A 23494-nucleotide genomic window follows, 5' to 3' on the forward strand; every position below is an offset into this window, starting at 1 on the left:
GTTTTCAAGCTGTGAATGACAGATATCGAACCAGTCTTTTGTTAAACATACGGTATGCACATCCCTCTACTCTCGAATTGAAAAGATGGATTACGCGGTGCTGCCACCAGTGAGATTAACATTCAGGTGGGCAGGGACATGCTCTTTTACTGCTATTCAAATGTGCATGTAATCTATCTAGTCTTTGCATCATGATGACTGGATCCTCAAAATGTTAGGAACATGTAACCTTTGTTTTCATCTACCATTTTGTTGGCTGATAGTAACAACAAAGGTTATTTAGATGCACCTGATAATTCCAAAGTTATTGGATTCATATTCCCTGTGGAGCCACGTTCGGTGGAATCCACTTCAATCTCTCGTCGTATCACTTTAATATCCACTATTGCAAGTTGTTAAATAATCAATTCCAACAACAACATGATCCTATCACTTTAATAATGCAACTATCGCCGCAATTTCTTAAAGCATCAATTCCAACAACATGATCTCCTAATCTATATATAATTGAGCCCTAAGAGACGGATTAGCATATAAATGTAATGCCTTGGGACCTCAAACCAACAAGCTCAACATTAAACACCCTGAATGAAATGTGCATCAACATGACATGACCATAAATCTCAATTGCAATATGAGCTCATGATACAGTTGGAGCCTTTTAAAGTAAATATTCAAGCAACTCTTATATATTATTTCAAAATTCAAACTAATATTCACCCAAGTTTTTTTTTTTTTAATGGACTTTAACCTGCAGAGTATTTATCATACACCAAGAAGAATAATATTTAAAAGTAGAAAAGCATACATACACATATATACACATATATAGTTAAAATTTATAGGGGGGCCTAATAAATCATTTCCAAACTGCACAAGGATGGATGTGTAAAAATCCTCATTAATTTAAAACCCACGTGGCGTTGCTCCAAAGTTTACTCTCTCTCTCTCTCTCTCTCTCTCTCTCTCTCATTGACCTGCACACACGCACTTCCAGTTCCATGTCAGAGCCACATATAAAACATTTCATCCTTATCACTTTCCATACACCTATATATATATATATATATATTTATATCACACTCTCTTTTTTTGTTGTTGTTTTTTTTAGTTTTATTATAATTATTATTTTGAAAATAGAGTCAATATAATAATAAGAAGATAAATTTGAGGGAATGATTCCTGCGAACGAGGACAGCCCTTCGCTACCTGTTGAAGGGGAAGAGTTTCGCGTCCCGAGTGTTTTACCCGCTTCCACGGATTCCTCCTTCTGATAAGCGAGAGCGCGGTTTTTAAGTTGGCTCCACATACTCCTTTGTGAGATAGGTGAATGATTCGGGTTCCCAGTTTCGGTGGATTTCTTTCCTGCTACGGCCCTTCCTCGTCATAAAGACACCCTCCGTCCCCCGTCATCGTCGCTTCATTCGTCCTCATAGGGGAAGGGTAGCGATCGTCCCTCTGTTTTCTCGGGTGCTACGTCTCGAGCAAAGACCATGGCGAGTGGTCTCCTTCGATCCAAGGTTCGATTTCTCGATCCTCCAAGCCCTCCTACCTCTTTGTAGATTAGATTTCTTGTACAGTAAATCAAGAATACTTTTCTTGTTCTCTCTTTTTGGGGTAATATATTAAATGGTACTTCAAGATTCCTCTTGCTTCCTACTTAAAACGACTTAAAGTTGTTGTTAATTTTTAATCCGATTGTGTTGGTAGCCGAAAATTTGATTTTTTGTTTCTGGTATTATTGTTTTTGGAGCTTTTATTCTTCATACTCGGATACTTCATATGAGTGCCCGATCAAGGTTCTTTGGATCTTTTCCTCTTCTATATGTTCTACTGTATGTGATTCTTTTCTCTTGCAATTTCTAGATGGGCCCTTTTGGTTGCCTTTTAGTTCGAGTATTTGGTCGTCTACTTGCTTTTATGATTCTCTTGATTTAATCTCAAGTTCTGTTTTTTCATAGGCTGGCATGGCCATCAGGAATGTAGCAACGTTGCAGGGGCATGCCCCTCAATGCACAACTTATGCAGCTGCAAGGCTGATGAGTTCGACGGCACCTCTTCAATCTGAATCAACAGAAGAGAGAGGGTACGAATAATGTGTTTTCTGTAAAACAATTTCAACTTGGCACATGGTGCACTATCAACTCCTTGGATCTGCTTGCAATGCACTATGGGAACGTATCATGGCTTAATGCTTGTGTTATCAGTTGCTTTTTAATCTCATATTGCAATTTTTCTTATGTTAGGTTCAAGGGACACGATATGTTAGCACCGTTCACTGCTGGATGGCAAACCACTGATTTGCATCCTCTAGTCATCGATAAATCGGAGGTACTGTGTTTGATGTGTTGTATAGTTGGTATTGATCCATCATTGTGATTGGATCACCATAGATGTTTTGATGTTTCTAGCAATATTTACATATATACACAAAATATCGAAAGCCATGTGTGAGATAAGTCACTGAATAGCTACAGTGCCAATGTCATTGTGCTGGATTAATTATGAAGGATTTTGCTCGCATGGATAGCCCTCTTTAACAAACTTACCACGTACCCATGCAACATGGAATTAAGCTATTCAAATATAATAAACTTCATTAAATGGTAAAAGTACTGTTACAGTCGCATAAATATTTTTTTTTCTTTATTAAAAAGTAATGACAACTCAACAGTTGTTAACTACACCGTACTATTAAGGGCAATCATTGCCGAGTTCACAATCATACATGGGGCAAGATGCATGGTCTCACAACAATTTTCGGCTGCCAGATGAATGATGTGCATGGTTTGTTAGGTGCATGCAGCCATGCACACATAGAGTTGGTGAAATATGACAATCATGTGTTTAGAATATTCCATCCAGTTAAGAACATTTGGTTGTTGGTTATTTATGTGAGAAGGTTTGGTTCTCAACATACTGCTTTTTTTGTTCGTTATTGCAAACATATAGCACTATTTATCTGACATACCATGGGATAGATATTTAATCATGTGATGAACCAGTCAATTTTGTGCTAAACAGCTTAATGTATCCTGGTTTGGACCTCAATTGTCAAATATGTCTACTAAAATAAACTTTGTAAAAAATTTAATGTTAATATTTTTTTAATGTTCCTGTTTGTCCATAGTCGTAATTTACTCCCTATAACAAGCTGCAGGATTATAGATTGTAGACTTGCTGTGATAGGAATCAATTATGTTTGAAGAAGCTTATTTTCTTCATCAGGCTTTTCACAGTTTCGTATTGGATTGTTGGTGTTGACTGCTATGTAGATCCTTTGTTATTTGTGGTATAGAGTGACAACCTGCACACACATGCAAGCCATGAAGAACATTTGTGATTGTTAAAATGTTGAAGGTTGTCACAACACTTCGCTCTGTTTATTGGTGATTGTAACCACATCAATAGGATTATTGATGTTTTGCATACTATTATAATATGCTTGAGATTCTGTGTAAGAGGTTTCGTGTGCAACATAGTTTTATTTTTAATGTTTTACTAATGTCCTCCTGCCAAGCACTTAAATGACAAGTTAACAATGGTTGTCTGGCAGTTATCCTGACCAAGGTTCGCAATATCGTACCGTACCGGTGTTTCGACCTGGGCTCGGTATGGTACGGTACGGGTGTACGGAGCGGTACACCTGATTTTAGTCCATTAAAACCTCCGAAAATACCTGAAAATAAAAAAAGTTAAAAGCACTGTAGCACTACTATAGTGCGGTAACAGTCGAAATCGACCGTTACCGAGTTATACCGGGTGGTAACGGTCGAAATTTCGATCGTTACCGCCCGATATTACCCCGTATCGTCCGATACGGGGTTTTTTTGAACGTACCGCCCGGTAGTGGGCGGTTCGCATACCGGTAGCCTGTCGGACCGGTATGTACCGCCCGTACCGGGTGGTACAATTCGGTATTGCAGACCTTGATCCTGACCTGACATTGCAGAAGCAGTCTAGTACAACATTTGTTTTATTTAGTAACAAGTTTGGGACTCAAAGCTATAGCCTTCCTACTGTTGCCTTTGTAGACCTAGTGATTATATCACCATGTAAGCAAAGAGCCTTGTTGCTACTTCATTGATGAATTTGCTCTTTCTTATACACTGCATTAGGTCTATTAGGAGGTTTGGTTGTCGCTATAAATGTTAATCAGCTTCTCTATAGTGTTCATCTGTGTCAGAGAGGGTTAAATTTTATGTGTTTATCAGGGGCAGAGGATATTAGATATCAACATTGACTCTTGACAACATCTTGCAACTATTTTTAGAATAGAATTGCTAGTATATTCTGTATTTATGAGAAAAAGTCTTGTTGGATACTGTAAATTTTGATATTGCATATGAAAATTTGTGGCTACATGATACATAGTAGCTATTGGTGCATGTGCTTCCCTCTTAAATTTTCTTAATTTTGTATTTGGAAGCAGTTAAGATAATCATTGTTACAATCTTGTTTCATGACAGCTTAAAACTCTCTCTCTTTTAATTATAATATGTAGATTTTACTATTTAAAAGTTGTGGTGAGGCAAGATAAGAAATTGAAATTTCTGGCCCCGTAAAATTCACAAGTTATAGTGTCATCTATATCATTTGCAGTCATTTGGTAGGTTGCTGCTGGTTGAAAATTGACAGCCTTTTCTTTGAGTTGTAGTGGATGATTTTACTTTGTGATTATCTCTTATGGGTAAACTATTGCAGGGATCCTATGTTTATGACATTAATGGGAAGAAATATCTTGATGCTCTTGCTGGGTTATGGTGTACAGCTTTAGGTACCACAAGTTTACTTATGCTGTCTTCTTATTTTTAAGAGCATTTCCCAGACCTCTTACATTTTCAGCTTATTCTCCTTGTACGATATATCTGCAAGTTAAAATCATACATTCTGCCTAATTATTTGTTTTAGATATCAGTCTAATTATTTTTAGAGATACTTCAAACATATCATAATATTTAAAATATTCTATTGTCTGAACTTGCTACTTCAATCTTTTTAGGTGGAAATGAACCTCGGCTTATTGCTGCAGCAACTGCACAGTTAAATAAATTGCCATTCTATCATTCCTTTTGGAACCGTACCACAAAACCATCCCTGGTATGAATAACCTTTTCTGGTAGTAGTTCTGAGCATTTTTTTAGTTTATCCCAAGTGCTTTGCTTAATTCTCCTGGCTTGATAGGAACTTAATTTTGTCTTAATTGATAATATGTGAGATAAACAGGAAGGATGTCCGTTTCTCCTGTGGTTATCTTGTAACAGATGTGCTAACTTGGTGTTACTGTTTCATACCTACTATTTTCAGTTTTGCTAATGGCATGTTTCTCTCAAGTGTTTATTTACACATGCTACAATTTATTGACAGTTGAAATAGTTTGTTGCTTTTGATTAGGATCTTGCAAAGGAAATTCTTGAGATTTTCACAGCTAGAAAAATGGGAAAGGTCTTCTTCACCAACAGTGGTTCAGAAGCTAATGATTCCCAGGTTAGTTTTTCTTTGCTTGAATGATCGAACCATAATTTTAACAAACAGTTTTTCAGGTCATTCTCTATGTTTCTGGTTCAGTATACACATTGATAGTTTCAATACTTTGCTTTCAGAAAGAAATTCGCTTCCGTTTACATGGTAGTCATTTAATAATACAGCTAGCTTCTTTGAGTTTGATGATTGATTAGGATCGACAATTCATTTAATAATATAGAATTCTTACTACTGCTTCAACTTAATTTGGATACAAAATAAATCATTTATGTGGTGATAATGTTTATATACTAATAATATTCATGGTCTTCTTGAAGAACCAGATCTCTCTTTGACATGTTTAGCAGGTCCTTTTATAATATTTCAACATTTTCCCATCACTATTAGTTTCAAACTTCTGTGGAATTATCTGTTGATTTTTATGATGACTACTCATAATAACGAAGATATACATAATATCTTTTTAAGAGAGTTTTTCCTACATGGACACTTGCAACTTTTTATAAGTGAATAATTGTTTTGAAAATCACTATATCTCCTTCATACTTACCTTGGTCCTTGATATGAATTTGCTATCTTACGATGCCTCGTTCAAGTTTATTGAAACTAAATTCTATTTTGGCAATTATTTTGATGACATGCCATATGATTGTGGAAGATCCAGAGGTAGAAGTTTTTATTTTTGACAGAAAATTCTTTCTTCAGGTGAAGCTGTTATGGATTTGCTATTAAATGTTTTGAACAATTGTTTGGAAAATTACTCTGGTCTTCTGCAGACTTACCTTGGTCCTTGATATAAAATTTCTATCAATAATTTTGAACAATTGTTTTGAATATCACTTTGGTCTCCTGCATGGTTGCCTTGGTCCTTGATTTGATTTCTGCTATTTTACGATGCTTGGTTCAAGATTATTGAAACTAAATTCTATTTTGACCATTTTTATGTGCTGCCATATGATTTTGTAAGATCCAGTGGTAGAAGTATCTAATTTTTGGCCGGAATTACTATCTTCAGGTGAAGCTGGTTTGGTACTATAACAATGCATTGGGAAGGCCAAACAAGAAGAAATTTATAGCACGTTCAAAATCGTATGTTGTTTACCTTATTACTTTGGTCATTCTTTACTGTTTCTCAATGTGATTCTATTGGACCTGTTTATAGCAGTAGAATCTACCAACATATCTAATATCTCAATGTTGGAATTTTTGCAGGTATCATGGATCAACATTAATATCTGCCAGTCTTTCTGGGTACATATCAACCATTTTTAATGTTCCTGTTTCAGAACTTTTGCCTCACAAGTCATGAGTTATTTACTGTGTTGTTTGCATCGGTAGTCATGATGTGAATATAATCTTTTTTTATTCAGCAAACTTGCTATTTGTTATCAGTTTGGTATTTTCATGCCAAAAAATGTTCTACGTCGTTGACAGTTTTCTCTACTTGTCCATTTGCAGTCTTCCAGCTTTACACCAGAAGTTTGATCTGCCAGCACCATTTGTTTTGCACACAGATTGCCCTCACTACTGGCGCTTTCACCTTCCTGGTAGTTATCGTATGTTAGAGATAATCATTTTTGAAACATCAATTATTTATTTTTTAAACTGAATATTAGGCGAGACGGAGGAGGAATTTTCAACTAGGTTGGCAAATAACTTGGAGAATCTTATTCTGAAAGAAGGACCAGACACGGTAACTGTTCCTTTGTCACACCCACTTGATGATATTTTTGGATGGTTATTGAGAATGTTTATGCTAATCTAGTAGTTGTTGTTTTCAGATTGCTGCATTCATTGCTGAACCTGTCATGGGTGCTGGAGGTGTTATACCTCCTCCAAAGACATATTTTGAAAAGGTCAGTTTAGGGGTGTCTCTAGTTCCTTTGGTCAGTACTGGAAACTCCAATCCAATTTAAGTCTGTTTTTGCTAATTTTGCATTTAAGGTTATAAATAATGATTGAAGTGTTTAGCTGTCCAATCAAGTACCTGTATTGAAACATCTAGTTCAAGACCAGTAAATAAATATTTCATTCATATTATATAATATTTTATTCAATGAAAGGGGCTGTTAAAGTTGGTATACTGCCCAGGACACTGGTATTATACCAGTTTAATAGGTCACTAAACTGGTATCGGACTGGTAACTAAAACCTTTCGTTTATCAGTGTAATCCTAAATAAAACCTACATAGCCCCACATTAGGAATTTAGCTTACCAAATTTCTGGCACTCTCTGCACTGTTGCATGAGGATTTTCTAATACCAGTTTCATTTCCTTCTGTCATTGCAGTCTAATTTACAGTAACTTTTTCAACTGGGAAACATTCCTTGTTCCCTTGAAAACAATATGATTGCATCATGACAGGACCGCATAAGTTATTTACCTGCCAATCATGTGCATTTTTCCATTAAAATGTCTAGTAGTTGTTGAAAATCTCTTTTATCGGTGTAATTAGTAAAGACTAGTTTACTAGATTTATTGGTTCAGAAGACAAAGTCAAACATCAGTATGCATATCCGCAGACTGTTGCATGAGGAATTTTTAGTTCCACTTCAAAATCCTTTTGTTATTATGTAGCTTTTATAGGGAACATTCTTTTTTGCTTTGAAAATGATGAGCGTCTTAACAGGATTGCATACATTATTCACATGCCAATCATAGACATCTTGCCATGGAAAGGTCTAGATATTGTTGGAAATCTTTTTCGTATGGTGTAATTAGTAAAGACTAGGTTACTAGATTTAATGGATCAGAAGACAAGGTTACATATCTGTGACTCTTGGCACCATTTTGTTATGCTTCAGTTACAATACCAGTATACTATCCTTTGTCCTTGTCTCCAGCTGGTGCAGTAGATCAGTTATGATAAACTGTTTTAACAACAAATATCAAGTACACATTAAAATTTATAATTCCATTCTCTTATAAATAGAGTTGACTCATCTCTCTCAAATTTCACAACTGTGGAAGGTGAGATTTTTGTGAATATGTTTCTTGGACCCTTATATATATATATATCTATAGGAGGTGAGACTTCTATCCGTTATAAGTTTTCTTTTGCCAGATTTGTCCTCATTTACTATATCAGGATATGCAGTTTAATGCTTAATTTCTTTGATGAATTTTCCAGTATTATAAGGTTCATAAGTCTTTCTTATTTGTTTGTAGATGTATATGCATACTTGTGATGTTTTACATTCTTTTAACTGTAATATGCATCTTTCTTTTTTCCTTATCTTTCCACAGATTCAAGCTGTTGTAAAGAAGTACGATATCCTTTTTATCGCAGATGAGGTTCCTAAACACCAACCTATATTTACCATAGAAGATAAATGCCAAAAGCTCTTCTCTTCTTCTCAAAGAGAAAGGAATCCTCTTTGAGGTCCTTATTTAATACCAAATGGTTCTTATTTATGTTTCAGGTCATCACTGCTTTTGGAAGGCTAGGGACTATGTTTGGATGTGACAAATATAAGATCCAGCCTGATCTTGTCTCCATAGCAAAAGTGAGTGAAAGTATAATCAATTGAAGTATCCTAATTCAAGTATTAATTTTACTTATACTGATGTTGTAGGCTCTTTCATCAGCATACATGCCAATTGGTGCAACACTTGTTAGCCCAGAAATAGTTGAAGTTATACATTCACAAAGTAACAAACTCGGTAAGGTTCATAGCCTTTCTAGTTAAAAAAGGTTCCCCCTTTTATCATTTTATGTTTTTCTCATTTCTAATTGTGTTTTTCTTTGTTTTCATTAGGTTCATTTTCTCATGGATTCACATATTCGGGGCATCCAGTTTCTTGTGCTGTTGCTTTGGAAGCACTTAAGATTTATAAGTGAGACTATCTTTCTTAGCATGCTTTTTCTTTTTTTTTTTCCATTTTCAGTTGGTTGGTAACGAATGCAACAACCTGACAATGTCCTGATTTACCTATTTAGAGCAATATTAGTAGTCAAAATAACAGCCAGCAAATTGTTTTTGTTATTTTCAATAAAATCTTCTTACATATTCCTCTTGTCTTCTCTCATTTACTAGTTCTAATTGAAGATTCAAAATAAAGTTAGCATCTAAAAGTAATCAACAAATGAAGTTAGCAGAAAAAACCGTTGATGCTGAGCATACATACAAACATGAGGAGTTTGACATGATTTGCGTCCTTTGAAGATTATGGGGTTTTCAAATCTCTAATATTCTTGATCATGTTTTGCAGGGAAAGAGAGATACCTAGCCATGTGTCAGCGATCTCTCCCAAGTTCCAGGAGGGCATCAGAACCTTTTCAGGAAGTCCCATCATTGGTGAGGTACACTTTTTTTCTAGCAAAAATAAAACCTGTGTGTTTGTGCTATTTTTTCATTCTGAATTATTAACCAACGCCTATTTTATGTTCTAATCGGCAGTAATATACTCATTTTATATGAAAACATATATAATCGTGCAGATACGTGGGACAGGGTTGATTCTTGGAACTGAGTTCAGTGACAACAAATCTCCAAATGACCCATTCCCTCCTGAATGGGGTGTGTTGTAGCTTGATGGATTACAACCGTTCAATTCAGATATGCAGCTAAGTTTCAGCATCTGCTGCGGGCACAAGTTGTAACGATTTCTGTGGTGGTGATTTCAGGAGTAGGTGCAATCTTTGGGTCAGAGTGTGAGAAGCGTGGGATGCTGATTCGAGTTGCTGGGGATAACACAATGATGTCTCCTCCCCTCGTAATGACCCCAGATGAAGTTGATGAAGTAAGATAAAATGAGTCTTTCAGTGCTTGGTCTTCTTCATCTCTTCTCTTTTGAAGTGATGACCAGCTTAGCTTCAGAGGACTCAGGCTTTTGTTGTTTCTTCTGTCGTTGCAGTTGGTAAGCATCTACGGAGACGCGCTGAGGAGCACGGAGGAGAAGGTGGCAGAGCTGAAATCCAAGAGAACACAGTAGGCAGAGCCAATCATCTCAAGTGTTTGGAGGAGGGAGCATCGTCATCGTCGGATTGGCTCCTCCATCATCCATCCGTTGGTCGCTCTGTAAGTTAAACGTTTTAATTGCTTTTGTAATGACCCTATTATTGCTTTTAATAAGAGCATGACACTGGTCATGTTGACATTCTCCCATATTTTTTTTAGTCGTTTATTGAAATTATTGCTGTCTACTTTACTACTACTACCTGAGGTGAAATGCATTTTCACATTAGATAGAATATGCTACGTTTTCCCATATTTGTTGCTGTCTACTATATGCGATTTTCTTAGAAAAATATATAATATTTTTAATTTAAAAATACCTAAATTACCTCTTAAAAATTTGTTTTCATCTGTTATAATATTTTTAGCCATCACAAAAAAAAAAATATATATATATATTATAGAGTTCACTTTAAAATATTATAAATAATTTAAATAGACTTCTAACATCAACCAATCTAACTCTATAACAACCAAACTAATTATAAGTCTAAAAATATATTATTATAATTATCTATAAATAATAATAATGATATAATATTATTTATAATATTTTTATTAATATTTATAATATTTTAAATACATTATTAAAACTAATAAAAATTATAACAGTTACGATTTTGTAAAAAAATGAACGAAATTATTTAATAAAAATTTTTAAGGGATATTTTAGATTTTTTTTAAATTAAAGATATTGTTTGAAAAAAAAAGAAGATAATTTTTAAGAAATCATCATATATATATATATATATATATATATATATATATATATTATTGGATGGCTTTAAGGAATTAACAGAAACCACATATTTATTACCATACTAGACGGCAACGACGGTAAGCGAGACTTCTGCCGAACACGCTAAAAGCAGGACGGACCTAAAAACACAAAAACAAAAAACAGAAAACGAAAACCGCATGGAGGGCGTAACAGAAGGCTTAGAAGTCGAAACCGCCGGCATCGTCGAAGCCGGCGTCGTATCCCGCGTCGTAAGAACCCGCGTCCGACACCATATCCCCGATGAGGAGGCCGCCGATGGCGCCGCCCAGGAGCCCCGCGCCAAGCCCCGCCCCCATCCCCCCCCCGAACTTGTTCTTCTTCGGCGGCTGCGCCGCCCCGTATCCGTACCCCGCCTGCGGCGGCGGGTACCCGTACCCTGACGGAGGAGGAGCGTAGCCGTACTGCTGGGACGGAGGCGGGTACCCATACCCGGCCGGTGGCGCCGCGTACCCGTACTGCGGCGGCGGTGGGTAGGCATGTGGGTAGGGCTCAGATGGGCCCGGCGGCGGGTAGGCGGTTGCGGGCTCACCGGTCTTGAAGTCCTTCCCCGGCGGAGGATACGCCGGGCCGCTGCTCCCTGGGGCCGGGTTCACCGTTACGGGGTTGACGGGCTTGGAATCCGTCCCCGGAGCGGGGTAGCCTGCGGGCGGAGGAGGTGCTGCGGCAGGGTACGCGAAGGCGGGCTTGGAATCCGTCCCCGGAGCGGGGTAGCCTGCGGGCGGAGGAGGTGCTGCGGCAGGGTACGCGAAGGCGGGCTTGGAATCCGTCCCCGGAGCGGGATAGCCTGCGGGGGGAGGTGCCGCGGCAGGATACGCGACGGGGGGCGGCGGCGCGTGGTCGGCCGCGGCGGCAGGGGCGTCGAGGAACTTGTAGGAGAGGTTGAGGACGCCCTTGGGCTTGCCGGACCCGGTCTTGCGGACCTGGTAGCTGACGAACTGGGGGCCGGACGAGGGCTTGCCTCCGCCGTCCACAAGGAGCTCCTTGAGGGGGATCTGCACCTCCCCAACGTCTCGATCGCCGAGAGTGCGCTCGGCACGGAGGAGGACGTGGAGGACGAGGCGCCCGGCTGCAGCGGGATCAACGGGGACGTAGAAGCGGAGGGTGGCGTTCCAAGAGGGGCTCTTGCCGCCGTTCTTATCTGTCGGAGTACGCTGGCTGGACCGAGGATCGCCCGCGATGGAGACCACGGCGTAGACGTCCATCTTGGAGAACACGTTGACATCGTTGAGGTCCTTGGCCGAGATCAGCGTCATCTCGATCGTCCTATACGCCGCCATCCTCACTCTGTCAATCAATCAATCACACGCAGCTCCGATCTCCTCTTTCTCCCCTCTCCCGATTCCAAGAATTGGATCTCTTTGCAGCAGAAGACGAAGTCGTCGTCGACGACGAGATGACTTTTTATCGGGATGGGAAGAATCGGAAGTCGCAGCGATATTTCCGAAACGATGACCGCTTATATAAACGCGTGATACCATACGTTGCTCCCCAAGATCATCTCATCCGACGTGGCTATTTTTAAGTGGATGGAACACGTGGGGCCTATTAGTGAGTCACCCACCGAGGAGATGTTGAATTATTAATGCGGAATATTCAAAGTATACGCGTATTCGACGCGGACAATCAAACGCCCCATCCACGTTGATGCCTCCTTTTTTTTTTCCTATTATCATTTATTTTTAATTAGGAAAACTAAGGGTTGGATATAATAATTAAAGTGATCTTATGTTAAGATTTATATACAAGTCAATCCAATTATTGACAGTTCATCAAATAGTTATGGAGAAGAATCTAATTCCATGGCCAAATATATCGCGCTTACCCTTTTTTTTGAGTCTGGAGACCTCTAGTAAGGGTAAGTTTGCAATAGTTGGATGATTTTGAGACGATTTAATTTTTTTGAAAGCACTTGAGTCAGCAATTGAGTGGAGGTAATCTTACCTGAGTTGAGCGTACTGTCCCAACGTCAGAGTCTAGTCACCGCAGTGAAGATAAGCCCTCCGTGCCATGGACGATTTTCCAAAGATTTATTTTTTTCCGAAGGCAGTTTGTGCCCTGTGTTCTAGGCGGTAACCTCACCGTAAAACATCGGACCTTACGCCCTCCCTCTCATCTCCTCCCTCCACAAACATCCCACCTTTACCCGTCTCCACTGCCGCCGTCGTCCTACTGCCCGGTCAACGCCGTCGTCCGCTGCCATTGGCGCCGCGCCCTCCTTTAGCCGCAGCCGTCTCCCACCGACGATGGCGAATCCGCTACCCCCATGCCCCGTGATCCGAGTTCCACTAAGGCCCAAGGTGTGGCCACCAATGGGAGATTTGAGGGAAGCATTAGGGATGTCCTCAGCAAGTAGGTGGAGCTTGTTCTCCTCGTACCGGAGGAGGACCGCATCGAGGAGAAGTTGTTTTGTCGAGGGATTAGACCGCCGCGCGGAATGCTTGCTTGAACTTTGGCTGTGACCACTTCGATATGTCGAGGTAAAGATGAAATCTTGAGACGCTCATGATCTTTATACTGAACGTTGTTGTTAGCTGGACAGGATGAAAGTATAATTTGGTGTTCCGAGGATGAAGTTGTACTTAAAAGAATGTACTTTTAGGTGTGTCTCTGATGTCTCATGATGCAAGTAGCAGTAAACAGGCAATGCATAGACTGCATACTCAATTTAATGTGCCTGGTTAATTTCTTCCAGTTAATTTTACTGCTGTTAAGTCGTCAATATATATAACTCGTTTCAAACATTTTTCTTGCGGAGTGGGATGCGTATATAATTTTTTCTTCGGTGATGAAACTAATTAACGTTTTAAATTTGAGAGATCTGGTTGCTGATGAGATAGATGTTAACCACTCAAGATTTCCATAAGTAGGTGTTTGATGTATGTATTGTTGCCTTTGAGCAAATATTTTATCGAATTTGTCTACACATGCCATTTTTTTGAAAGTGTCAAAAGGCTGTAATTATGTTTTTGAATGGTCAATCGGTTGTCTTGCATTCGTAAGTAGAAGAGCATACTCATGGCTTTCTAGAAAAAGGACATTTTGCTCGGTACCAATCAACAGCCTTTTACAAATGCAAGACAACCAATCAACCATTCAATAACATCATTGCAGCCTTTTGCACTTTCAGAAAAATATGTGTGTGATCCTGATCTGAGTCAGCTGATTTGGGTTATGATTGGCTCAAAACAAGCTCAAAACTATAGATTTTTCCAATAAGAGTCTTGTTCAGTCCCTGCAACTTATGGTAGCATTGATCTTGGTCTCTGCAAATACCAGGTCAAAATGGGTTGATCCTGGGTGATCCCAATTGATTCTGATACTGGCATATTTCCTTTGTTTGGATATCCATCTTCAATATGCAGAATTGACATTATAGATGTAGCATTGACTTCCTTTAGTAGGTTAATTTGTTTACAACGTTTCTCTATGTAGATTTTCGATAGATTTAGTAAGAGAGGGTTCCAGCAGATTTATAAGGTATATCTTTCTTGTTGAATCCATCAGATGAAATAAGCCGCAAAGTTTTCATTTTTCTTTTTATGTGCTTTGATATCTCAGGTATGTAGTTCCTGCAAATCACTTCACAAAATCGATATATTATAACTCCTAATATTTTGTTAACTTAATTTCACAATTTTAAAGTCATCGAGGATCTAAAACCGTTGATCTTATTCTTTAGGTGCAACTATTAAAACTATTGGTGCATTCTTTCTTGGTGATCACAAAAATCCCCTGATGAGTGTGCAGAAAAAAGCAATTATGTCACAGGACCGAACCGGAGATGACCACCAGAAGGCCAGATGTTTCTACTGCATGGAATTTTGGCTTATGACAGTGATGGTGCAGTTTTTGCTGCCTTTTGCAGATACTCGTAAAAATGATGATAGTTCTTTGGAGAGCTGGCCTTGTAGGGGAAATGGTCTGTGATTTGAAATGATACTAGTTGTCGTGGCATGGTCCCGGGAACCCTATAATGAGGTCAGTACTTAATGGAAGTTGATGAAATGAAGTTCACCTTTTTCATTCAAATGATATCGGATCTGATAATTTCTGATGATGAAGAGGAAGATGATGTGGATAGTTACAAGCTTGACAGCACTCGAGCAAGTGAAGTTCCTTAAAAGGATTATTTGAACAAGGTGCCAAGGATTATTTATGACTCTGAGGACGATGATCGTACTGATCATCCTTATTGTGTAACTTCCTATTCATTCCATAGATTCTGCAGAGAGAGCTGGAGGCTTAACTCCAAGCTCTTAGGATCTTATGATTGAGATGATGACTGTGAACTAGGTTCTAATTCTGATGAAATGGATGGAATTTTTTGGTCTGAATTGGGAAAATTAAATGGGCTAGTAAAGGAAGAGCCCATTTAGAATATAGAGTCTGATGATGATGGCAACCTGTATGCCGATGGAAATAGGTAGAGATGACAATCCAGTCATTAAGGATCACAAGAAAAATCGGGAACTGCTGTTTCTTTTATCAGTCGATGCGATGGTCTATCTTCTAGTAAATTTCACATGCATAAAAAGGGTCTGGAGCTGACTACAAAAACTTCAGAGGAAATGATGGATATCATCACTTTGATGGATGGTGCTGTCGAACATGATGCTCACAGAGAAACGAAAGAGGGACGGAGATGGAACATGATCGTCCTGATTTCTGGAGCAAATTTGATGGTCATTTATGAGAAATGATGATACATTCCTGATCGATCCATTAGCTTTATTGACGATTATGGGCCTCGACGTAAGCAACACTTGAAGGAGAGTTGCTGCTGTCCTATCTGAAGAGGCTGAGTTCTCTTATGTATCGAAGACATGACCGAAGCTAACTATTGAATAATCATCTTTATCTTCTGGATGATTAAGGAGTCTTGTTTAGTTTCTCCACTGGGCATGGAGACATCAATTTGATGACGATTCTTTCTCGCCATCTTTCCAGTTAATATGAAATCTTCTCAATGAATTTTTGTCATTGTGCTGAGAATTCTTTGGCAAATTGATGTAATATTCTGTTCTTGTTGTTATATGTTCACTGATACCAATCACATGCACACTGGAGTATGTCTACTTCTTTGTTGTTCAGTTAAACAGTCTGTCAAGTTCTTATTTTTAGAATTCTTGAGCTGCATCAAAGAACAAACGTCAGCAATCTTTATGGATGAATATTTGTCTATCAATCTCCTGTTTCATTGGTTCTTCACTGCTGCAAAATATGAAGATGAGGTCGCAAGTAATGTGATGTCTTCCTCCTTGTGATTGCTAATCGTGAGGTGAGATTTTGCATAAATATGTTGAACCAAGAGAGAGAAGATAAAAAAAGGAAAACAATGTTGAATCATGTAGCACCAGCATATATCTTGATCCTTAACCTCAAACCTTCGATTTCAGTTTTTGGCTTAATATCTAACATCCTAAAGGTCACACCATTGTTATTTCTTCCATATATACCTTTTTTTTTTTTTTTTTCTAAATGTAATCCAATCACATTATACTTGGATTAAGGATATATTCAAGCAACAAAGTGGTCATTTTTTGTTTCCCAAAATCAAGAACCAGAATCAAACCATCGGTTCCGGTTCGAGCAGTTCCGATCCTAAGCTCGAACTGCTAATTATTTATTTTTATTATTATTAAAAATATAAAATATATTTAAAAAAATAATTCATAATTTTATTTCTAAATTTTGAAGAAAAAAAAATAGATTTTAAAACTTAATCAGTGTAATAACTTAAAAAAGTTGATATAAAAAATAAAATAAAATAATGATATTTTATATTAAATTAAATAACTCTATCAAGATTCAAATCTAAGTTAATAATGGGTGTTAGTTAAATATAGACTCTATTTGTGTTTTATTTTTGTTTTATTAATGGGTTTGAAATTAGAATCGTCGATTTCAGTTTTTTAAAAATAAAAAATCGAAACCAAATTATGTTTCGATTTGGGTTCAGAGACAAATCGTCGGACCTATTCGATTTGGTTCGATCGAATCGGTTCGAGGGAAACAGTGGTCGAGACCAGCCCAAAGAGGACCGAAACTTGGCTGGAAAGGAACCGCTCGCATCTGCTTCCATCCCATCCCATCCCATCCCATCCCATCGGCGAAAGCCCAAGGCATCAAACGTGCACAGTTATCCTCTCGACGTCAACCAGAGTCCATAGAGTATACGGTAGCAGGTCGAGGGAGATGGGAGACCTCAAAAGACACACCAATCATGGAGCTATCGACGCAAGTCTTTTTATTCCCTCTTAGCCAACACGTCCGATTCATTCAAATCACACGCCGACTTCTCCACTGGCTGTACGGTCGCAACGCCGCGTCAGCCGAATCATCTTCCTCCTCCGAAAGCACGCTGATTCCAAGAACAAGTTGGTCTCAGCTGGTTCCGTCAGCTTTTTTGCTTCTCTCTTATCCGCCGTGGATGGGGTATCACCAAAAGACGTAAGCTTTATGTGGGAAGAGGAGGGGAATAAGGCCGGCCCCCGTTTTCCGGTGGTCTCTGATGCCGCGAACCGACATTGCGTGCGTTCCACCACCACGCTTTCTTCGTTGTGATCTTTCGGTAAAGGTGGAGTAGAGGCTCTGGCTTCGCATATTCTCCCACTGTGCCGCCGTTCCCACCGGTTTGATCTTTCTTGCTCACAACTTGTTTGTGGAAATTCCGAATCGTAATTTCTTATGCTATCTCCCTATATATTTTACATATATTTATTTACGTTACGATAGATGCATCTCTTTCTTGTCACGTTTTCTTAGTTCGTCATTTGGGCGAAGGGCTTCCTACAAAGACAAAAAGAGGCATCAAAGTTTTCTATCCTCTTTCGATGCTCAAAATCAGTGATAGGAAAGCTAACATCTGTGTATTCTTCTAGTGTCTGGGATAACTTTTACAATGCGTGAACGTGGAAACTCCATATACCTTTCGTGATAACCGGGGACATCCTCCTCCATGCCTACCTACCACAGTAGGCATGGGAGTGGTGTGCCTTGTTGAAGAATGATGTCGGATGCTCGACAGGGGCTATGGTCTCTGGTACAAAAAGAATTATGATAAGAAGAATTATATCTTCTATTCGTTACGGTGGATCGTCTTTGCTTCCGAGAATTGATATGGTATATGCCCCTTATCAATTGAGTTGGAGAATCTTGTGTGAGAAAGTCTCATGGAAAAGAAAAATAAATTTTCTTTTTTACTTGTTGGTTAAAGATTTTGACTTTCGACATGGAAATGGTTTTGCTTTCTATTAACATCCTGAATGAAGCATCTACTCGCTACTGCTTATTTTTTGTACTCTCCATACTCCGTTGATAGTGATATCAAGTATGTAGAGAATGCCATATACCAATGAATGCATATTTGATGCTGTATTTGTTTTATTTGATGACTTTAGGATATCATGTGGATCAGTGAAATCATCTTGACAAGTTGAATGCTAATAGTAGTGCAATCTGATTTACCAAGCTTGCATTTGAACATCAACGGCTGGAAGGATGTAGATATGCTTATGCAATGTATGAGAATGACACCAGTAACTCATCACTCCAATTTCCAGCAAAGTAACAGAATGATCATGAATGTCATCCAAAACAAAATTCTGGAAAAGATATATATGCTCAAGATCACCAAAAGAGATGTAAATTGATGAGCTGTTCTTCATGCTTTATTTCTTTCTCTCTTTCTTTTCATTTGGTGTGCAATGATTGCAAATGCTGGAACCAAACAATTACCATGTGGTAACAAATATATTACCTTGTTAGATTGCAGAATTCATGGTGCCAAGTGCATACATACCAGAGCTCTCGATCACGTTGCAGTGGAGAAAGTCAAGAAACCTAGGAGAAATCGAACTGGTCTTCATTATAGTGCCAAAGTTACATGGTATGATCTAAAAATAGTTCTTTTAGTTATTGACTCCACAGTTTGTTTCCACACAACACACATAAAACTAGATGATGTTGTGTTCTATATCTGTAGTATCTGATTCATATGAGAGCAGAGCTCAGTATTCAGACCCAAAGAGCACCTGCCTCATGAAGAAGTGGCACCAATTCACCACCAAGGTGCAGTGACATGATCCTCTCTGTAGATCCAACCAGCTTGCCTCCGATGAATACAAGTGGCACCAGAGGATTACACCTCACAAGCACGGCAAGCGCCGTCTCCATCTCTCTTCCCCTTGGTTCCTCGTCAAGTTCATGTACTGCAGCATTGACACCGAGGTCATGGAGGAGGCTCTTCACAGTATGGCACATGCAGCATGAGCTGCTGCTGAAGACTACCACCGCTCGTTGGGACACCAACTTCTTCACCTTGTCCATTCTATTGTAGCAAAATGGATGGAGAACATAGTCCGCTGAAGAGCCAAACCGAACGCTGAATGGTTTGTGTTGGAGTTCAGTACTCCTGTGTGACCTGCTTATATAGAGATGGAAAGCTCAATGTTTGCGTGCCCACAGCATCATTGTCTTCTATCATTTCATTGACGCTGACTTCACTGTGCATTTTTGGAAGATTTGTATTCTTTTGAAACCACAAAAGTTATTTGTAAGGTTGATCTGAGTCCACAATTGGTCGTGTAGGATCAGTGATGACTTGAGCCATGCCATGTTGATTTCCGAGGTCTCAGAACAGTGGTAGATGGAATCCTTGGTTCTAGTTGATGATGCACATCTTAACAGCAACTCTTCAGGTCAAACTTCATTACACTGGAGAAGAACATTATCCATTTGGTGGTCCATGAAAAAGATGAACGATGCCACAAGCGGATGAAAGAAACAGGCAGTACGGTGCTGCCTCGGGACACAAGGAATCATGTACATTTCGGTGGAGGCATCATCATCATCTATATGAATGGAGAGTTTGATTCCAGTGGCTGGTGGGTACCGGAGAACCATGAGTTTCACCGCTGGCAACTTGTAAGGCCATGTTCCACATTGCCTCTGGTCCTCAGGCTGTTACTGCACTTGCACCACCTCATCAGTGATGGTATCTGTGATGCTGCGACTTGACCATGCATTCATCTTCTTAATCTGATGGTTCCGAGCTACCAGTAAAATCATGTTCCGGTGAGACAGAAGACAAGGAGATACGGCTGCCTTGCCTTCATTGTTCCAAGCTAAGCGGAGATTATTCTTACTTCAGACATGAGATCTGCCTCATGTCTGCTAAGAACCTTGACATGCTCATTCACTTGGATGATAGTATCCATTTTATGATATTCCGAGTTCATTTCAGAAGGTCTTTCTTCCTGATACAATGTTGCTAGGTGAAGCTGATGGGTTAACCTTTGAGTATTGGAGGAGACAAAGGTGGCTCTTAGAAGGGAATCCACTTCCACATGGTATGTTTTGAATCCTTTTCCTTTATAGTTTCTGAAGGTATCTTTATGCAACATGGCCAATACTATGCTCTAATTAGGATAAGATTACGGACTGTTGTATCATGGATAAATCTAGAATGCACTGTCTTTATAGTTTCTGAAGGTATCTTTATGCAACATGGCCAATACTAGGCTCTGATTAGGAAGAAGATACTCTCAAATCTCTTTGAAGAATTGGGGATATGGTTGTCATGGGAATGCCAAATCAACACCATGAACCAATCGATGTCGACTGATTTAGACAAGGTGCTTCCTTGATTTCATAGCCTAATCCATCTCAAGTTGATTCACTGCATAAATTCATCTGTTAACTCTTGCTCTGTTCATTCAAAACTGTATACATCAGTTACTTATATTTGTTTATACTTGTGATGATCAGAACACTGTTGGCATGACTAAGACTCCACTAAATATATTGATAGCTGGTGATAAAAAAGCCAAAGACATGCAACCGCCTGCAGAATCCTTAGAGAAACCTAGCTAGGAACATTAAGAATGCCAGAGAAAACATCAAGATCATTCTAGGTATGTCCGTCGATGCATATGCCTATCACTCCGAGCTGTATGACATCACTGTTAGCCACAAGCATGTATCCGTGCAACACCACCACATGTCCAGAAGACTCAATTGGCAAGAAACATCATGCATATATTCTGAGAAGATCTAGGGTTACTGTTTGGCATTCCAAATCCTTGCTGACTGATCTCGACCTTATCGCGAATTAGGATAAAGAAAGCTTCGTCATCGGCAGATCGAGATAGGTCACCTCCTAATATTCGAGCATCAGAAGCTCAAAGTTTCATCTTCAATGGAGATAGATGGCTACATTTATCCAACTTTGTTCCGAGGAGAAGTGACCTGCAACAGACTATGCAGTAAACCAGGGTTACTTCCATACTAATGGTCAGAGGACACTTGAGCAATGTGTTTCACCAAAATTTCCCAGCCAAAGGATTCCGCATTTAGAGTCCTTCGGCTCAATAACAGTACCACCCAGGCTCACTTTTAGCCCTATAAAAACATCACGCTTCTGGAGCTTTAACCACCAAGTCCTGAGTTCTTAAAGCATATCTACCCCATTGCCTCTCCTCGCTCTTCAAACCTGTGTCTGAATTCCGCCCAATCTTCGGCCACAATTTGGATCGGTCCACAAGAATCTGAGCTCCCACATTCCATTTGATCCGAGCTTGTGTCAGGATGGACAGGGTGATGAAGTTGGCCTCGCAGAAGGCAGTGGTAATCTTCAGCTTGAGCTCATGCTGCATGTGCCACACCATCAAGAGGCTCTTCTGCGAGCTGGGAGTCAATCCTGCTGTTTATGAGCTTGACGAAGACCCCAGAGGGAGAGAGATGGAGAAGGCACTGGTCAAGCTGCTCGGCCGCAACCCCTCGGTGCCGGTCGTGTTCATCGGAGGAAAGCTCGTTGGATCCACCGATAGGATCATGGCCCTTCATCTTGGTGGCAAGCTGACTCCATTGCTTCGGGAGGCTGGTGCTCTATGGCTTTGATCTCACTATCAGATTAATCTCTCCTTCACAACAAGAAGTGAACTCAGGAAGAGTTTGGCTCTGCTTTTTGTAGCTTGTACCGAAGACCATGCCATGCAAATAAGGTGTACAGCTTCTGCTGCTTCTTGATGAACTGAATCTAACAGATATGTTGTCACACTGCTAGAATTCATGGATGAGATAAGCAGAAGTAAAAAAATCTCCCAGTTAATCTTCCAAAATTCCTGAAATATAATCCGAGTTACTGATTCCTAAGAGTTGCATGAATCATTTTGGCACGGACTTGTTACCTTCTCTGAAACCCAAATGGCACTACTGCCTATAGCTTGTGGCTGTGCCTACTGGTGGCACTCGGAAAAGAAGGGAATGGCTATCGAATTCCGTCGCAGCCACATCCGAGTGGAAGAAAACCTACAAGTTCATCCACGACAAGGAGCTTTATCGATTCCCCTTCCGTCGGCTTCATCATCATAAGCCCAAGCAAAGCTCCTCGCGATCTTCTCCTGCAAAGTTAACCCACGATGTGACATCGCATTTCCAAATCGGTTTGCGATGAATCGTAACATGAGCATGAAACCACTTCCATCGAACGCCTTCGTGACAACGTCGATTGGTACATGAGAAGCCGTATGCTTGACCTGAGAGTTCCGTCGACCGTTTTGCTTGCGATTGGTATGTGAATCAAGAAGATGACAAGACGATGTCCGTGGATTATGCCGATGGTTGGGAGGGGTGGCGGAGAGGGGGCCGGGCGGCGGCGGAGAAAGGTGGGATTTTTTTTATCTGGAGAGGAGAGGGAGGACGTCAGGCGGACGCGGCGGCGGAGAGGAGGTGGCCGAGGTGTGAAGTCTGATGTTTTGCGGTGCGTTTACCACCTGCAACACGGAGGATAAACTGCCTCCGAAAAATAATACTAAATCTCTGGGAAATCGCGCTACGGTTTCGCACTTATTCTCGTCTGCGGTGACCAGACTCCGACAGAGAATAAGTCAGGTAAGCCTACCTCGACTCGTTTGCTGGAGATACGATGCCCTAAAATAATCAAAACGGCCAAAAATCAACAGACTCACGGATGAGCGCGGTACCCCCAGTCAACTTACCGTCAGCTATTTGCTGCATGAAATGCCTCCGAAAAATTTAAACCGTCCTAAAATCATCCCATTGTCGTCGTCCTACCGATGACCACGGTGACCAGACTCACTGAAGGGCTATGGAGATGCACGCACCTTCGAGTAAGCTTACCTGAATCGGTTGACTGCATCACAGACAGAGCATGGTTTTAAAATCATCGAAATGTCGTGGCCGTAGTCTTTGTTACAGGCGGCGACCAGACTCGAGGGCGAGCGCGATACATAGCCTTCCGAGTAAGCT

General features: G+C 39.9%; 4 protein-coding genes across 4 annotated transcripts; 2 read left to right on the top strand and 2 right to left on the bottom strand.

The window, feature by feature from the left end:
- The first annotated feature begins 1361 nt into the window (after positions 1-1361).
- Positions 1362-10593, top strand: LOC135638754 (probable gamma-aminobutyrate transaminase 3, mitochondrial). The gene is made up of 19 exons (XM_065152090.1): positions 1362-1520; positions 1962-2086; positions 2247-2331; positions 4705-4777; positions 5003-5100; positions 5395-5487; positions 6500-6573; positions 6697-6735; positions 6943-7031; positions 7101-7177; positions 7266-7340; positions 8732-8779; positions 8908-8991; positions 9061-9148; positions 9244-9322; positions 9698-9788; positions 9927-10005; positions 10113-10228; positions 10343-10593. Exons 1-19 carry the CDS (start codon positions 1494-1496, stop codon positions 10418-10420), a joined length of 1518 nt encoding a protein of 505 aa, XP_065008162.1. The 5' UTR covers positions 1362-1493; the 3' UTR covers positions 10421-10593.
- Positions 10594-11235: 642 nt separating this feature from the next.
- On the bottom strand, positions 11236-12653 carry LOC103983704 (protein SRC2-like). Its single transcript, XM_009400975.3, has one exon. The coding sequence runs from the start codon at positions 12499-12501 to the stop codon at positions 11383-11385; it is 1119 nt and encodes a 372-aa protein (XP_009399250.2). The 5' UTR covers positions 12502-12653; the 3' UTR covers positions 11236-11382.
- A 6587-nt stretch (positions 12654-19240) lies between these two features.
- LOC103983702 (putative glutaredoxin-C14) lies at positions 19241-19552 on the bottom strand. Its single transcript, XM_009400972.3, has one exon. It carries the CDS (start codon positions 19550-19552, stop codon positions 19241-19243), a length of 312 nt encoding a protein of 103 aa, XP_009399247.2.
- Positions 19553-19888: 336 nt separating this feature from the next.
- Positions 19889-22256, top strand: LOC135638917 (glutaredoxin-C1-like). The gene is made up of 2 exons (XM_065152493.1): positions 19889-20859; positions 20993-22256. The coding sequence occupies exon 2, from the start codon at positions 21812-21814 to the stop codon at positions 22121-22123; it is 312 nt and encodes a 103-aa protein (XP_065008565.1). The 5' UTR covers positions 19889-20859; positions 20993-21811; the 3' UTR covers positions 22124-22256.
- The last annotated feature ends 1238 nt before the right edge of the window (positions 22257-23494 follow it).

This window comes from Musa acuminata, chromosome BXJ3-5 (assembly GCF_036884655.1).
Source record: "Musa acuminata AAA Group cultivar baxijiao chromosome BXJ3-5, Cavendish_Baxijiao_AAA, whole genome shotgun sequence".
Taxonomy (NCBI): domain Eukaryota; kingdom Viridiplantae; phylum Streptophyta; class Magnoliopsida; order Zingiberales; family Musaceae; genus Musa; species Musa acuminata.

What these genes read in the sequence shown, in the direction of transcription:
- LOC135638754 (XM_065152090.1), top strand. Translation starts at nt 1,494, where the DNA reads ATGGCGAGTGGTCTCCTTCGATCCAAG. An exon ending in TAGTCATCGATAAATCGGAG is followed by an intron (nt 2,332 to 4,704) that starts GTACTGTGTTTG and finishes AAACTATTGCAG; the next exon opens with GGATCCTATGTTTATGACAT. An exon ending in CAGAAGCTAATGATTCCCAG is followed by an intron (nt 5,488 to 6,499) that starts GTTAGTTTTTCT and finishes TACTATCTTCAG; the next exon opens with GTGAAGCTGGTTTGGTACTA.
- LOC103983704 (XM_009400975.3), bottom strand. Translation starts at nt 12,501, where the DNA reads ATGGCGGCGTATAGGACGATCGAGATGACGCTGATCTCGGCCAAGGAC.
- LOC103983702 (XM_009400972.3), bottom strand. Translation starts at nt 19,552, where the DNA reads ATGGACAAGGTGAAGAAGTTGGTGTCCCAACGAGCGGTGGTAGTCTTC.
- LOC135638917 (XM_065152493.1), top strand. Translation starts at nt 21,812, where the DNA reads ATGGACAGGGTGATGAAGTTGGCCTCGCAGAAGGCAGTGGTAATCTTC.